General features: G+C 46.7%; 1 protein-coding gene across 1 annotated transcript in view; it reads right to left on the bottom strand.

The window, feature by feature from the left end:
• Window positions 1-12,755, bottom strand: part of ATP9A (ATPase phospholipid transporting 9A) — a 126,153-nt gene that overhangs the window by 33,413 nt on the left and 79,985 nt on the right. Inside the window, exon 15 of the mRNA XM_024750188.1 lies at window positions 1,884-2,045. Within this exon, the coding sequence (XP_024605956.1) occupies window positions 1,884-2,045 (162 nt within the window). The remainder of the gene's footprint in view (window positions 1-1,883; window positions 2,046-12,755) is intronic.

Raw genomic sequence — 12,755 nt, 5'->3', positions numbered from 1 at the left:
ACAAGGGTATCAAGACTATTCAATGGGAAAACAATAGTCTCTGCAGCAAACGGTGCTGGGACGACTCTCCATCCACACACAAAAGAACGACGTTAAAACCCCTAACTCACACCATATATGAAAATAACTCAAAATGGATCAATGATCTAAAGAGATAAAACTACAAAAACTTTTAAAAGAAAACACAGGGGTAAATTTTCATGACCTTAGGTTTAGCAATGGACTCTCAGATGTGACACCAAAGTCAAGAGTAACAGAGGAAAAAAATAAATTGGACAAAATTAGTAACTTCTGTGCATCCAAAGAATTTTATCAAGAAAGCAAAAAGACAAGCTACAGAATGAAAGAAAATATTTGTATGCCATATCTCTGATAAAGATCTAGTATCCAGACTACGTAAAGAACTCTTACAACAATAAAAGACTACCCATTGCAAAAGTGGGCAAACGACTTGAACAGACATGTCTCCAAGGAAGAATACAAGTGGTCAATAAGTATATGAGAAGATGCTCAACATCATTAGCTATTAGGAAAACGCAAATCAAAACCACAATGAAATACCACTTCACAGCAACTAGGACGGCTACAATGAAAAAAAAAAAAAAAGGGAAATAACAAGCACTGATGAGGATGTGGAGAAACCAGAAGCTTCATACACTGCTGGTAGAATGTATCGGGCTGGCCAAGAAGTTTGTTCAGGTCCTTCTGTAACATCTTACAGAAAGACCTGAACGAACTTTTTGGCCAACCCTATAAGTGGTGCAGCATTTTGTAGAAAAGTTTGGCGACTCCTCATAAAGTTAAAAGATAGAATTATCCAGCAACTGGGAAACGGACCCAGCAATTCCACTGCTAGGTATCTACTCAAAAGAACTGAAAACAGGGCTTCCCTGGTGGCGCAGTGGTTGAGAGTCCGCCTGCCGATGCAGGGGACATGGGATCGTGCCCTGGTCCGGGAAGATCCCACATGCCGCGGAGTGGCTGGGCCCGTGAGCCATGGCCGCTTATGCTGCGCGTCCGGAGCCTGTGCTCCGCAACGGGAGAGGCCACAACAGTGAGAGGCCCGTGTACCGAAAAAAAAAAAAAGAAGAACTGAAAACAGATGCTCAAATCCTTATACACGAATGTTCATAGCAACACTATTCACAATAGCCAAAAGGTGGAAACAACCCAAATGTCCGCTGATGGATGAATGGCTAATCTACATGAAATACTACTCAGTCATAAAAAGGAATGAGGTATGTATATATGCTACAAATGGATGAATCTCTAAAACATTATGCTAAGTGAAAGGAGCCAGATACAGAAGGTCACATATTGTATAGTCCCATCTATATGAAATACCCAGAATAGGTAAATCCTAGAGACAGAAAGGAGACGGGAGGTTTCCAGGGCCTACGGGGAAGAAGGTATGGAGAGTGACCGCTTAATGGATACAAGGTTCCCTTTTGCAGTGATGCCAATGTTTCCACCAAAGTGGTGGATGCAAGACACTGTGAATGTACTAAATGCCACTGAATTACACATTTAAATGGTTAATTTATGTCATGTGAATGTCACCTCAATAGAAAATAACATTTAATTAAATGAAAGAGTATACAGTGAGAAATGTATTATTACCAAGAAATGCTCAATCTACACTCATTAGACCTTTCACTCTGGAAGTGGGTTAACCAAAAGCTATCCGATATCCGTCCAACTGATGAACTAATTCTCTTTCTTCTGAGGGAATTAAATCCTCTTGTTAGTCTGAATGACAGGCAATAATACAAAAAAGAAAGGGGTAAGAAAGAATGTCCAGCCACAGGGACATACACAGCAGACTTAGGCAGGTTTGGTTTTTTTTTTTAACCATTTTAAATTATAAATAAAAGACAACTCACCCTCACGATGATGCCCATGCGTTTGCTTTCGTAGGTGAAAGGGAAGATCTGCAAGATGGTGAAGTTCAGGATCTGGTCACCAGGGGTCCTCAGCTGCATGGAAGACTGGTCACGGCCCACCAGTGTTAAGCCCACACTTTCGGTCCACTGCACCAGGGCCACCTAAATGTGACAAGGGTCGAAGGTCAGATACACAGCCGAGGATCCTGGTTCACAGGTCAAGCAAATGAACATAAAGGTGGATGGGGGAGCAGAGACAGGTGAGGCTGAGCAGGGCCTGCATCCCTGGAGGAGGTCGTGCTGGCCGGTGACAGCCCCGCCCCTGCCCCTCTAGGCCTGCAGGGGGGGGGCTCCGCGCTCACAGCTGCCGTCTCTCCTGGGCCCTAAAGCAGGCCACACGCCAGAGCTGTGGCAGAGAGAACCGCACAGGCTCAAGGATCAGCACAACCAGAGATCACGTCTGGAAGGAGCAACACCAGGCCAGGCCAACCACAAACATGGGGAAGCCAGGAGCACGACGCCGGGGTGGGGCGACTCACCTCCAGGCTCCCTGTTAAACTCACACACACTCAGCCAGGAGGGCATCTACAGCAGTGCTCGACTGGGCAGCTCCGCCCCCCAAGGGGCACATGGCAACGTCTGGGGACAGTTTGGGCTTCACAGCTGAGGAGGGGGTGGATATTTTCTACTGACATCTCGTGGGTGGAGGCCAGGGATTCTGCTAAACATCCTACAACACACAGGACAGCCCCCATGACAGAGAATCACCCCACCCCACATGGCAGGCAGTACTGACGGGGAGAACGCTGGTCTGTACAGATGCGGAAACTGAGGCTTGCGGAAGCTCATTAAGTTGCCTGAGGTGATGCTCCGGGGCAACGGCCGGCTAGGCAGGAACCTGGATCCTCCACCACCCGCTACACTTCCTAGGACCACGGTTCTGTCACCAGCTGGAATCTTCTCACAGCCCGAGCAAGGTTTGCTTCACTTCCAGTCAAAGGCATGGAGGATGCAAATTCCAAGACAGGGGCCAGACCAGTGGGAACTGTGGCAGGCAGGAGCCAGTGCCCCCTCTGAAGGAGGCTGCCCCGCGGGAATGCGGACCCAGGGTGGCCAGAGCTTCCAGTTTCTCAAGAAAAACCAGAAATCTGACCTTGTCCCTGAGATCTCTAACTTTTCAATGTAAGCCACTAAGCTGCACGTTTTAAGCGCCCATGATGAAAATAAAACACGTCTACAGATGAATCTGGTCTGGGGTCTTCAAGGAAAGAAGGAAATAGGAGTGGAAAAGGCGGGGACAGAAGGGGGAGCTGGGGAGGGGAGACCACCAAGCCCTCACCGCCACTGCCACAGGAAGGGGGCTGCGCCATGAGGTGGGGGGGAGACAGGGGTAAGTACAAAGAGCCTACAGCGTACAAACCACAAGGTCTTCGTGTTTACTTGTCAGCACAGCCCATGGAGGCAGGAAGTACCAAGCAGCTCTACCCGACGGACGAAGAAACAGAGTCAGAGAGGCCAGGTGAGCTGTTCTCGGCGGGCAGCTACCATGGGCTGAGATGAGATCGAATCCTGTGTCTAGCTGACCCAAGTAGCCCAAGGGAAAGTGCCAATCCCGGGCCATCCAATGCCTGTTCTCTAAACACGGGTGCACACACATCAGTGCATCCTTAGTGGGTGTGCCCGGTCACCCGACTCACTGTCACCGTTAGAAAGTTGACGGGGGGCATGGTAGGCATAGTAACAGCCCCCAAAGGTGCCCACCTCCTAATCCCCACTGACCTCCACCTCCAAAAGAAAGGGCTAATCAAGTTTGGTTTTGTTTGTTTTGCTACTAACCTGCATAAGTCTTTGGAAACTCATTCATATAGTTGTTTCATCTAATCACTCTGAATTTCAATATGGCCTGTCCTATCTGCTAACAATCTTCTTTCCAAGTTTAAAATGAACAAATCAGTAAACACTGATATAAATTTTAAAATCCCATCCATATAAATATTAAAAACTTTGGGTACATGCAGTAAAACGCTTATAGGATGATACACATGAAGAGAAATTACTTCACTCTTCTCTCTATATACTACTGAAATATTTTAGTGTGTACACACACTTCTTTTATTTAGTTATTTATTTATTTTGCGGTACATGGGCCTCTCACTGTTGTGGCCTCTCCCGTTGCGGAGCACAGGCTCCGGACACGCAGGCTCAGCGGCCATGGCTCACAGGCCCAGCCGCTCCGCGGCATGTGGGATCTTCCTGGACTGGGGCACGAACCCGTGTCCCCTGCATCGGCAGGCGAACTCTCAACCACTGCGCCACCAGGGAAGCCCCATCTTTTATTTTTAATATTTTTAATTTTAATTAAGTAAATAAATATCCCAACACAATACGAGATTATTACAAATACGTAGCTTGACTAAATTTACATCCTCCTCTACATACCAGTTTAGTAACAAAGAAAAAGGAAATTCTTCTTCGGATGCTTTCCAACACGACCGCCAGGGAAAAGATTTTTTCATCCTTGCTTTTAAACAGCTGTTGTTTCACCCCTTAAAAACGTATTTAATTGCTCTGAAAAGATGTGAAGAGTCTGTAATACTGGGCTTCAAGGAGATACACTAATTCCCCCAAAGCCTGTTCTTAACTTCAATCAAGAAAGGATCTGAAACTCCAGAACGGGAAGTGGCTTTCAGGGCCGTAGAGGCAGTTCTGGCCTTGGCCAGCCTGGGTCCCCCTGCCGCGGACCCCACAGGACTGTGTTGGAGGGGAAGTTGAACCATGAACACAGCGACAAGTGTTCCCGGGGAAGCATGAATTACAGCTGAATGGAAACATCTTCTAACCATGCTTTCTTCTACAGCAAACCCCTCGAGGGAGTTAAGGAACCTACTTTGACTGTGCTGGTTGCCCCACCTCCCATCTCCCACCCCTTGGGTCCAAGGTCCTAATCAAAACCTCATAAGTCCCCTTGGGGGCTGATTCCAACAGGATATGAGCCCTGCAGGGGAGCCTTTCTTTCTCACCTTACACTCCCTTATTCCAACTTTAACATTGAGTCAGCTTTAATTTAAAGCTGCTTTCTACCACAACATATAAAATCCCCCAGGTCCTACTGAGAAGAGAGCAGTTTAGAACTGGGGAGCTCACTAACCCTTCTCAACAGCAGTGGGGACAAACATTTCAGCGGTCAGGTGGGACGACTCCATCCCTTCCTGAAACAAGATGATGTAAATGAGGCTACTTCTGCTAGAGGGTCTGAGCTTCAATTCAAAGGAATCATCCTGTATTGCCAAATCAGAAAGGATTTCAGGGTCTTTTTTTTTTTTTCTCTTACAGCCGCACTACACCGCAGGTGGGATCTTAGTTCCCTGACCAGGGATCAAACCCGCACCCCCCTGTAGTGGAAGCGTGGAGTCTTAACCACTGGACCGCCAGGGAAGTCCCCAATCTCAGGGTCTTGAGCCTCGCTGTCCTTAACAGCCAGAGCTGGGGTCTCAGGGGGCGTCGGGTCAGACTACCCGGAGGTCAGAAGAGCAGCAGAAAAAGAAACCTCGTAAAAGGTAAATGAATGAACAAATAAATGAGAGGCAAAAGCAAATGCTAGAAACCAAGAAAGGGCCGGAGCGGGGGATCTGGGCTCCACGAGTCAGCTGTGCGTCTGGTTTGGGTCAGGAAATTAAAAAAAGAGCCTCCTACTCCACCCTTCCGCCTCCAAAAAAAAAAAAGCCCATCTGAAGAATTCTTGTCAGAGCTGTCCATGAAAGGGCTTTTTCATCATTTGTTGGTCAGCAATGAACCACCTGTGACAAGCTTTAATAATCTTCCCTTTGTACCTGGGAACGTGTGCTTGGGAATTATGCCAGACAGGCTAAAGAGCCTTGAATTCCTGTCAAAAGCAGGATGCATATGAAATACAAGAACATGCATGAATCTGCCATCTGATTAAAACGGTGCTTTGGGGGCATTCAATCAGATAAACACCCAGGCTTACAAAGAACGGCCAGTCTGCCTGAAGCCAGGCCTTTCAAGCTTATAAATACCCACAGACCTAGGTATTCTTTACTTTATTAAGAAATAGGCTCCAAAATGTGCCACATGGTGGTTTGCAGGTTTGAACGCCAACAGGAGCAGGGCAGGCAGCGGACCGGGGCAGGGCCGGCCACCTAGGGACAGGGCTTGGGGGAGGGGGCTAACGGCTGCCAGGTGGAAACTGGGCCCAGTCTTTCCAGATCTGATCTTTCTCAGGAGAAGCTGATTTTTATAGAACACTGAGTGATTTTTAAATATTGCTGCTTTTCTTTTAAACACAGCATGGAGCAAACAAAAAACAGCCTGCTACATTTTTTTTTTTTTTTTTTTTTTTTGCGGTACGCAGGCCTTTCACCGGTGTGGCCTCTCCCGCTGCGGAGCACAGGCTCCAGATGCGCAGGCTCAGCGGCCATGGCTCACGGGCCCAGCCGCTCCGCGGTATGTGGGATCTTCCCGGACCAGGGCACGAACCCGCGTCCCCTGCATCGGCAGGTGGACTCTCAACCACTGCGCCACCAGGGAAGCCCCAGCCTGCTACTTTTAAGCATCAGTGGACAAGGTGGTAGAATAAAAAGCCACTCCCTGATCCGAATTTCCTGATCCTATACTTGAAATTCAGCCTCTTGGGACTTAACTCTGCTAAAAACAAGTATTTGAAAAGGAAGAATGGCATCATCTCCATAGAAGTTTAGCCACTTAGAAACGACTATTTACTTAAGTCCATTCTGGACCAATACTAATGTGATACGGGACAGGACTTTTGCATGTATGGCCACAGATGAGCTAATACCAAGGAAGGCTCATTTGACAGTTTTCTACAGTGCCCCCAAAATCCCACAGTCCTGCCTGACACAGGACCCCTATCTTCTGAGCAACCAAAATCTTCTTTCAAAATTCTACCCCAGTGGTTAATACATAACATTGATGGAGGATTTTTTCCTTAAGTTCCCGACCGCTGTTCTTTGACCTCACCCTCAGGTCCAAGGCCCTGGCAACGTGATGGTAGAGCCCCACCAGCCTCCTAAATCTCTCTGGGTCAACACTCCACACTCCATCGTGCACACATCTGAATGCTGGCATTGTCTGAAGCCTGGAGCTGAGGCTCAGACACGAGGAGGCATTCAGGGGACTGACAGGGATGTGGTTATGGAGGAAAAAGAAACCCCAAGGCTGCAAAGGGACGGGAGATTGCCAGCCCCACCTCAAGGCCACAGGCTTACCTTTCCCCAATGGTTTTTATCCTCACTCTTTACAACAGCGTTAAGAAAATGCAAAATGAGACAACTGAGACCTTTCATGCATGCTGAGAGATGTACAGAGAGACTGAATGAGCGAGGCTCTCCATCATGACATTATTTACGACAGCCACAAGTGGGGGACAACCTAAATGTTACGCTTGGGAGACAGAGAAAATAATCTGTGGTGTATCTAAGCAGCAGAATATAGAGCAGCCACTAAGAATATTCTTACTATAGATAGTTACCGGAAAGGGATAATGCAAGGGAACAAATCAAGGTCATCGAACATATATCGTATATATACAGAAGAGAAATAGGCAGGAAAAACACCAAACATTTTTGGCTTTTCTTTCCTGTCATTTTTTTTCTTTTTCTATAACAAGCTAATGTTACTCTTATAATTAGTGCGGGGCGGGGGGGGGGGGAGACTAAAAATAAAATCTGCTTCTAGATTAGCTGTACCTTCACTATACCCCTTTTTCTTATATCTCCCCTGTCTGCATTACTCCCAGCTTCTGACATTCTAATGGATGCAGGAATGCTCTCCATCTACAGACTCACGTCTGGAGGAGAGACCCACTCGCTCTTCGCCCAACTCTCACGGCCACTTGCAAGGGGGCCATTTCAAGGTTACTGTGGACTAGCGCAGAAACACATCCTTTTTGGTTTTCCCTTCTAAGGGCTGGATCCTGAAGAGACGGACGGTGAAGGCAAGATGCTCAGAAGGTAGGCTTCTGGGGTCTGGCAGAAGACGGTTATTATCACCAAGCCTGGAAGCTTATAAGATGAGAAAAGAGGGAAGGGACACACACAAAAGGTGCCACTGAGTTTTGGAGATCCCAGACACAACACTGGCTCAGTGCACGTGTCCCAAGGGGACCGGAGTAGGTAAAAATAATTGGGCACTCTGGAACTTCACCCAGGATCCGCCCTGAGCTCCCCAAACGCGAGTGCTTCACTGTCTACAGCACTTGTGAGTTGACAAAGCACCTTCAAGCCATCATGCCATGGGTAGGGCCGTGGTCCTGTGGGGTTACGAGCCCCACCTCTGGACATGGGCTGCGGGTTTTAACCTCGCCAGCCGTGTGACCTTGGGAATATTCCTTAGCCAAGCTATACCTCATTTGCAAACAGCACGATCACAGTAATTCCGGGTGGTAAGGGATGCCCGTAACGCGGTGCCTGGAACAGAGCAGATAAGCAACAGGTGACCCCTTCTTACCACTGGCAGCATCACCGCTCCCCTCACTGCTCCCTCACTTCTCTAAGGGTCATGAGCTCCGCGTGATGTTATCAGCCCCTCTCTACCTACGAGGAGGCTGAGTGCAGCTTAAAATCACACCGCTAATCAAGTCCGCCCTGGCAGTGACACACGACCCGCAGCTGCACTGCGGGGTAAGGAGGGGTAGTGCGATGCCCCCATCTTTCAGAAAAATTAGTGGAAATGAAGGTCTTGAAATGCCATTGCGAGATGACAGCAACCCAACATTTTAGCAAAACTCAGCTGACGTCCCACACAGCGACACCACACACACGGACATGCTTTAGAAGGATGAGTAACGCAAAGCAAGGTGCAAAACTTTATCTATAATTTACAATTGTGCTCTTAAATTTTTTAAATAGGTTAATAATTAAAGGGTGAGGAAAATTCTAATGTATGCAAAGAATTATCTCTGCAAAGGTACTCAGATATTGAGAACAGTGGGCGGCTCGGAGGCAGAGGTCAGGGGAGGGGCCCTGTGTAGAGACTGTGAGAAAGGAGGGGGCGGGGTGCCTCAGGGGAAGATGGAGATAGACTTCTCGCACTGCGCCCTGAGCAGGGGTGGCCACACAGAACATCCTACACATTACCCAGAACTTGTAACTAAGGGTTCTGAAATCACTGAGTTACTCAAGGCACAGCCACATACAGCAGGCCACTTTCATTTACACTCACACACACGCACACACACCCATGCACATCCACACGCCACACACGCTCTAACAGCAGCCGTGCACACATCACGTGCACGTGTTCACACCCACACTCGTGCACATATGTACACGTGCCCACATGCACGCGCACACACACGCACGTACACATAAACCCTACAGGACCATGAAAACCATCTGGCTTTCTCAAGGATATGACTTAACCCACTTCACCCTCCTTCCCTCCTCGTACTATAGTGTGATTCTGTACCAGAGAAACATACAACTGTAATTCTACATATATGCCCACATTTAGGAAAAATCTGGGTAACTCTACACCCGAACGTAAACAGTGGTTATCACTACCTAGTGAAAATTACAGGTTATGTTTATCAACTTCTTTAGACAAATGAACGAGTCCCAGGGTGGATTCTATCTGCTCGGAGGAGAGCACTTCCTTGACCACTCACGCCAAGAAGGACACGTTAAGAGTTGTATCACAGTGACCCCCCCCTCCACTGCACCCCACCTCCAACACTGCCAAATATCCTGCAAACGATGGGATGCTGTCAGGGCTGAAGCCTGCTCGCCCGAGGATCTTAGGACCACTTCTCTCTGGCCAGATTACATCTGTCTCATTTCCCCTGGGAGTTTACTGTACAGGCTGGGGGTTGGCGGTGGGGGTGGGGGTGGGGGTGAGGGCAGTGCCCCCCAGGCCGTAATCAATAGCTGAATACAGACACTTCAAGGCTTCCCAGGCGGAATGTACACAGGAAACAAATTTAGGAAATCCTGCTTTCTGTTACAGGAAATGAATCCTAGGCCAACTGGTAGAAATTACTCCAGGAGCTCCAAAGTAAAGAGGACACTGGCTTCTGTATGTATTCCATCAACTGACCTTGCCCGCACCAGCCAGGTTTTATTGATATAGAATTTCAAAGGTAGGATTCTAGACCCAGCCACTCCTACGTGGAATCCCACAGGGATCTGGAAACAGTACAGCTTTCTGAAAGATTTCACTGGAACTAGATTTAACCTATTTTCTGTCAGACGGTATATTTACATAAACAGATTTATATTTTGAGGTACGCATCTTTTGAAGTAGTTTAAAAGGCTGGTGAGTAAAATATTAACAGTGGTTATACCTTCAGTTAGTAGGACTATGGTTTACTTTTTTTTCTTCTCTACATTTTCATATATTCTATCATAAACATGAAATGACTGTGTAATAAAAAAAATAAATAAAGTTGTGGGGAAAAGGAAACCAAGAAAGTAACACTGACCTCTGTGAAGACACCAAAGACCAAAAGAAAATACCTTTTTTTGAAAAAGAGCAAACTGCTATTCAGAATCTTAGAAAAACAAAACAAATCTGAATCCAAAGGCAATTAATGGACAGCAGAGATAAAGGGCTCTTCTCTTTAACAAAAAGGAGCTGAAAAGCACAAAGCATTCCATGGAAGATTTACCTTCATGGAAAAATCTTTGCACTGCCCTAAAACAAATATATCAAAGTTCAGTGGGAACCAGGGGTGTGGGACAGGCATTAAAGACCGTCACATATGCATGTCAATAGCCAATCGGAGCCCAGAGGCACAAGTGCTGATGGGATCACCAACATTTAATTTAAATTCTATGAAATACCCACAAGCTACTGGTCCCCAGGCCGTAACTACCAAGAATCTGGTCCTTTCTCACAGGGACCATTCAATGGTATCACCCTCCCATTCCGAAACGGAAAGGCAAGATCAAGCAGACTAACCCTGGTTAAGACACGGTGACAAATACGACAAGCTTCTGGTCCCAGGGCACAAGTCTCAGTAGGCTCACCCATACCTATCCCCCACCTCCCCCTTCTCTCTGCACACAATTCCCATCTCAGGATTTGGCCAAGGGTTACCAGATTTTTCACCCCTAAAAAGCCTGGTTCAAATATCAATGGTCAACAGAGGAACTGGGCTTCACAGCTTGAGCTCTTCCACAAACACCAAGCAGATGAGGAGTTGTCTCCCAGGGGACACATTCCATTGCCCCAGAAAAGGAGGAAGAAGAGACTGGGCAGGGAAAGACACACCCAAGTGTCCTGCCATTTCTGACCTTTGGAAAAGATTCTTACTGTGCCACCCTCCCCCCACCTCTGCCCGCACATCACGTCAACCACTGGTTCACGGATATTCTCAGATGAGTCCAGACCTCCAAAACACTTCACATACCAAAGAAGCCCGTCCCTCCTTCTTAAAATGAACAAAAATCATCATCATCATGACTGGGAATCCTTGCAACATTGGTGGAAGAGTAAAATGGTTAAAAAAGAAAATCCCGGGAAGCACTCTGGTAATTTACGTCATGAGCCTTAAACATACTCATTCAGTTTGACCCACAGGATTTACTGACCACATACTAAGGGCCTCACAACACCCTCCTGTGGGTTCCATGTCACAGACACACAGTGGGGATATGGAACCCGCTCAGGCAACTGTCTCACTCCTGCCGCCCCAAGGGGTGTGAGCTGCTGCCTTGTTTAACGTAGACTCCACAGTGCCTGGCCCACGGGAGGCACTCAAAAATACCTGGTGAATTAATGAACCCCGTCACACCATTTCTAGAAATAGCAAGTGTAAGGATACTCACTGCAAATGTTTATAAACACTGTTGCTCAAACATAGAAATAACCTAAATTCCAATAATATGAGAACAGTTGAAGACATTAGGGTCCATACCGTAGGCAGTGAATCTGAAAAACTGTGTAATGTTCAAGAAAATGGAGAAACAGGTATGATAAAATATTAGTGAAAAAAGAACAAATATAGGCAAAACCCATAACTATATTAAAATGCTCATTTTTTTACGAAAAAATACACGAAAACCTAGTGGAGGGGCTATATATCAAATTAATAAAAATTAATATTTAGTGGTTTCTGAAAAATGGTTTAGTAAAAGGATTAAGAGTTTGGGCTCTGAAAACAAACTCCCTGGGTTAAAGCCCTGACCCTGTCACTTAGGGGACTGGTGTTGTAACGTAAGTCAGCCACAGAAAATGGCAACTTTACCAGGAGGAAACCTGGGAGACACCACCTTAGCCAAGAAACCTAAGTTAACATCTCCGAGACCTAGACACGCCAACATCACGCGTCTCCGGATACCCTGCACCGAGGACAGTGCCAGAAATGCATAACCTGAGTCAACATCATAAGAAAATGTCAAATACAAACTGAGGGACATTCTACAAAACAGATAACCTGTATTCTTCAACAGAGTCGAGGCTGTGACGGTCAAGGAAAGCTGAGGAACTGTGCCAGGTTCATAGAAACACCAGATGGTCCAGTGGTTATGACTCCGAGCTTCCACTGCAGGGGGACGTAGGTTCGACCCCTGGTTGGGGAACTAAGATCCCACATGCTGCACGGCTTGGCCAAAAAGAAAAATTAAATTTAAAAAATAAAAATAAAAGGGACACCAGAGGCGGTACAACTGAACGTGGTGTGTACTCCTGGACTGGTTACTGATCTGGGGAAAATATTTTTTTCTTTTTTTGTAAAAAAAAAAAAAAAAGTGAGTGGGACAGTTGATGCAATTTTAATAAGATCTGCAAGTCAGATAACAGACTGTATCAACATTAATTTCCTGATTCTGATAAATGACCTTGTTTTGTAGGGAGATTTTTAGGAAATATTTAGGAATAAAAGGGGATCATGCC

This window comes from Neophocaena asiaeorientalis, unplaced genomic scaffold (genome assembly GCF_003031525.2).
Source record: "Neophocaena asiaeorientalis asiaeorientalis breed wild unplaced genomic scaffold, Neophocaena_asiaeorientalis_V1.1 scaffold606, whole genome shotgun sequence".
In the NCBI taxonomy this organism is placed as follows: Eukaryota; Metazoa; Chordata; class Mammalia; order Artiodactyla; family Phocoenidae; genus Neophocaena; species Neophocaena asiaeorientalis.
This window is presented reverse-complemented; position numbering and strand designations above follow the sequence as displayed.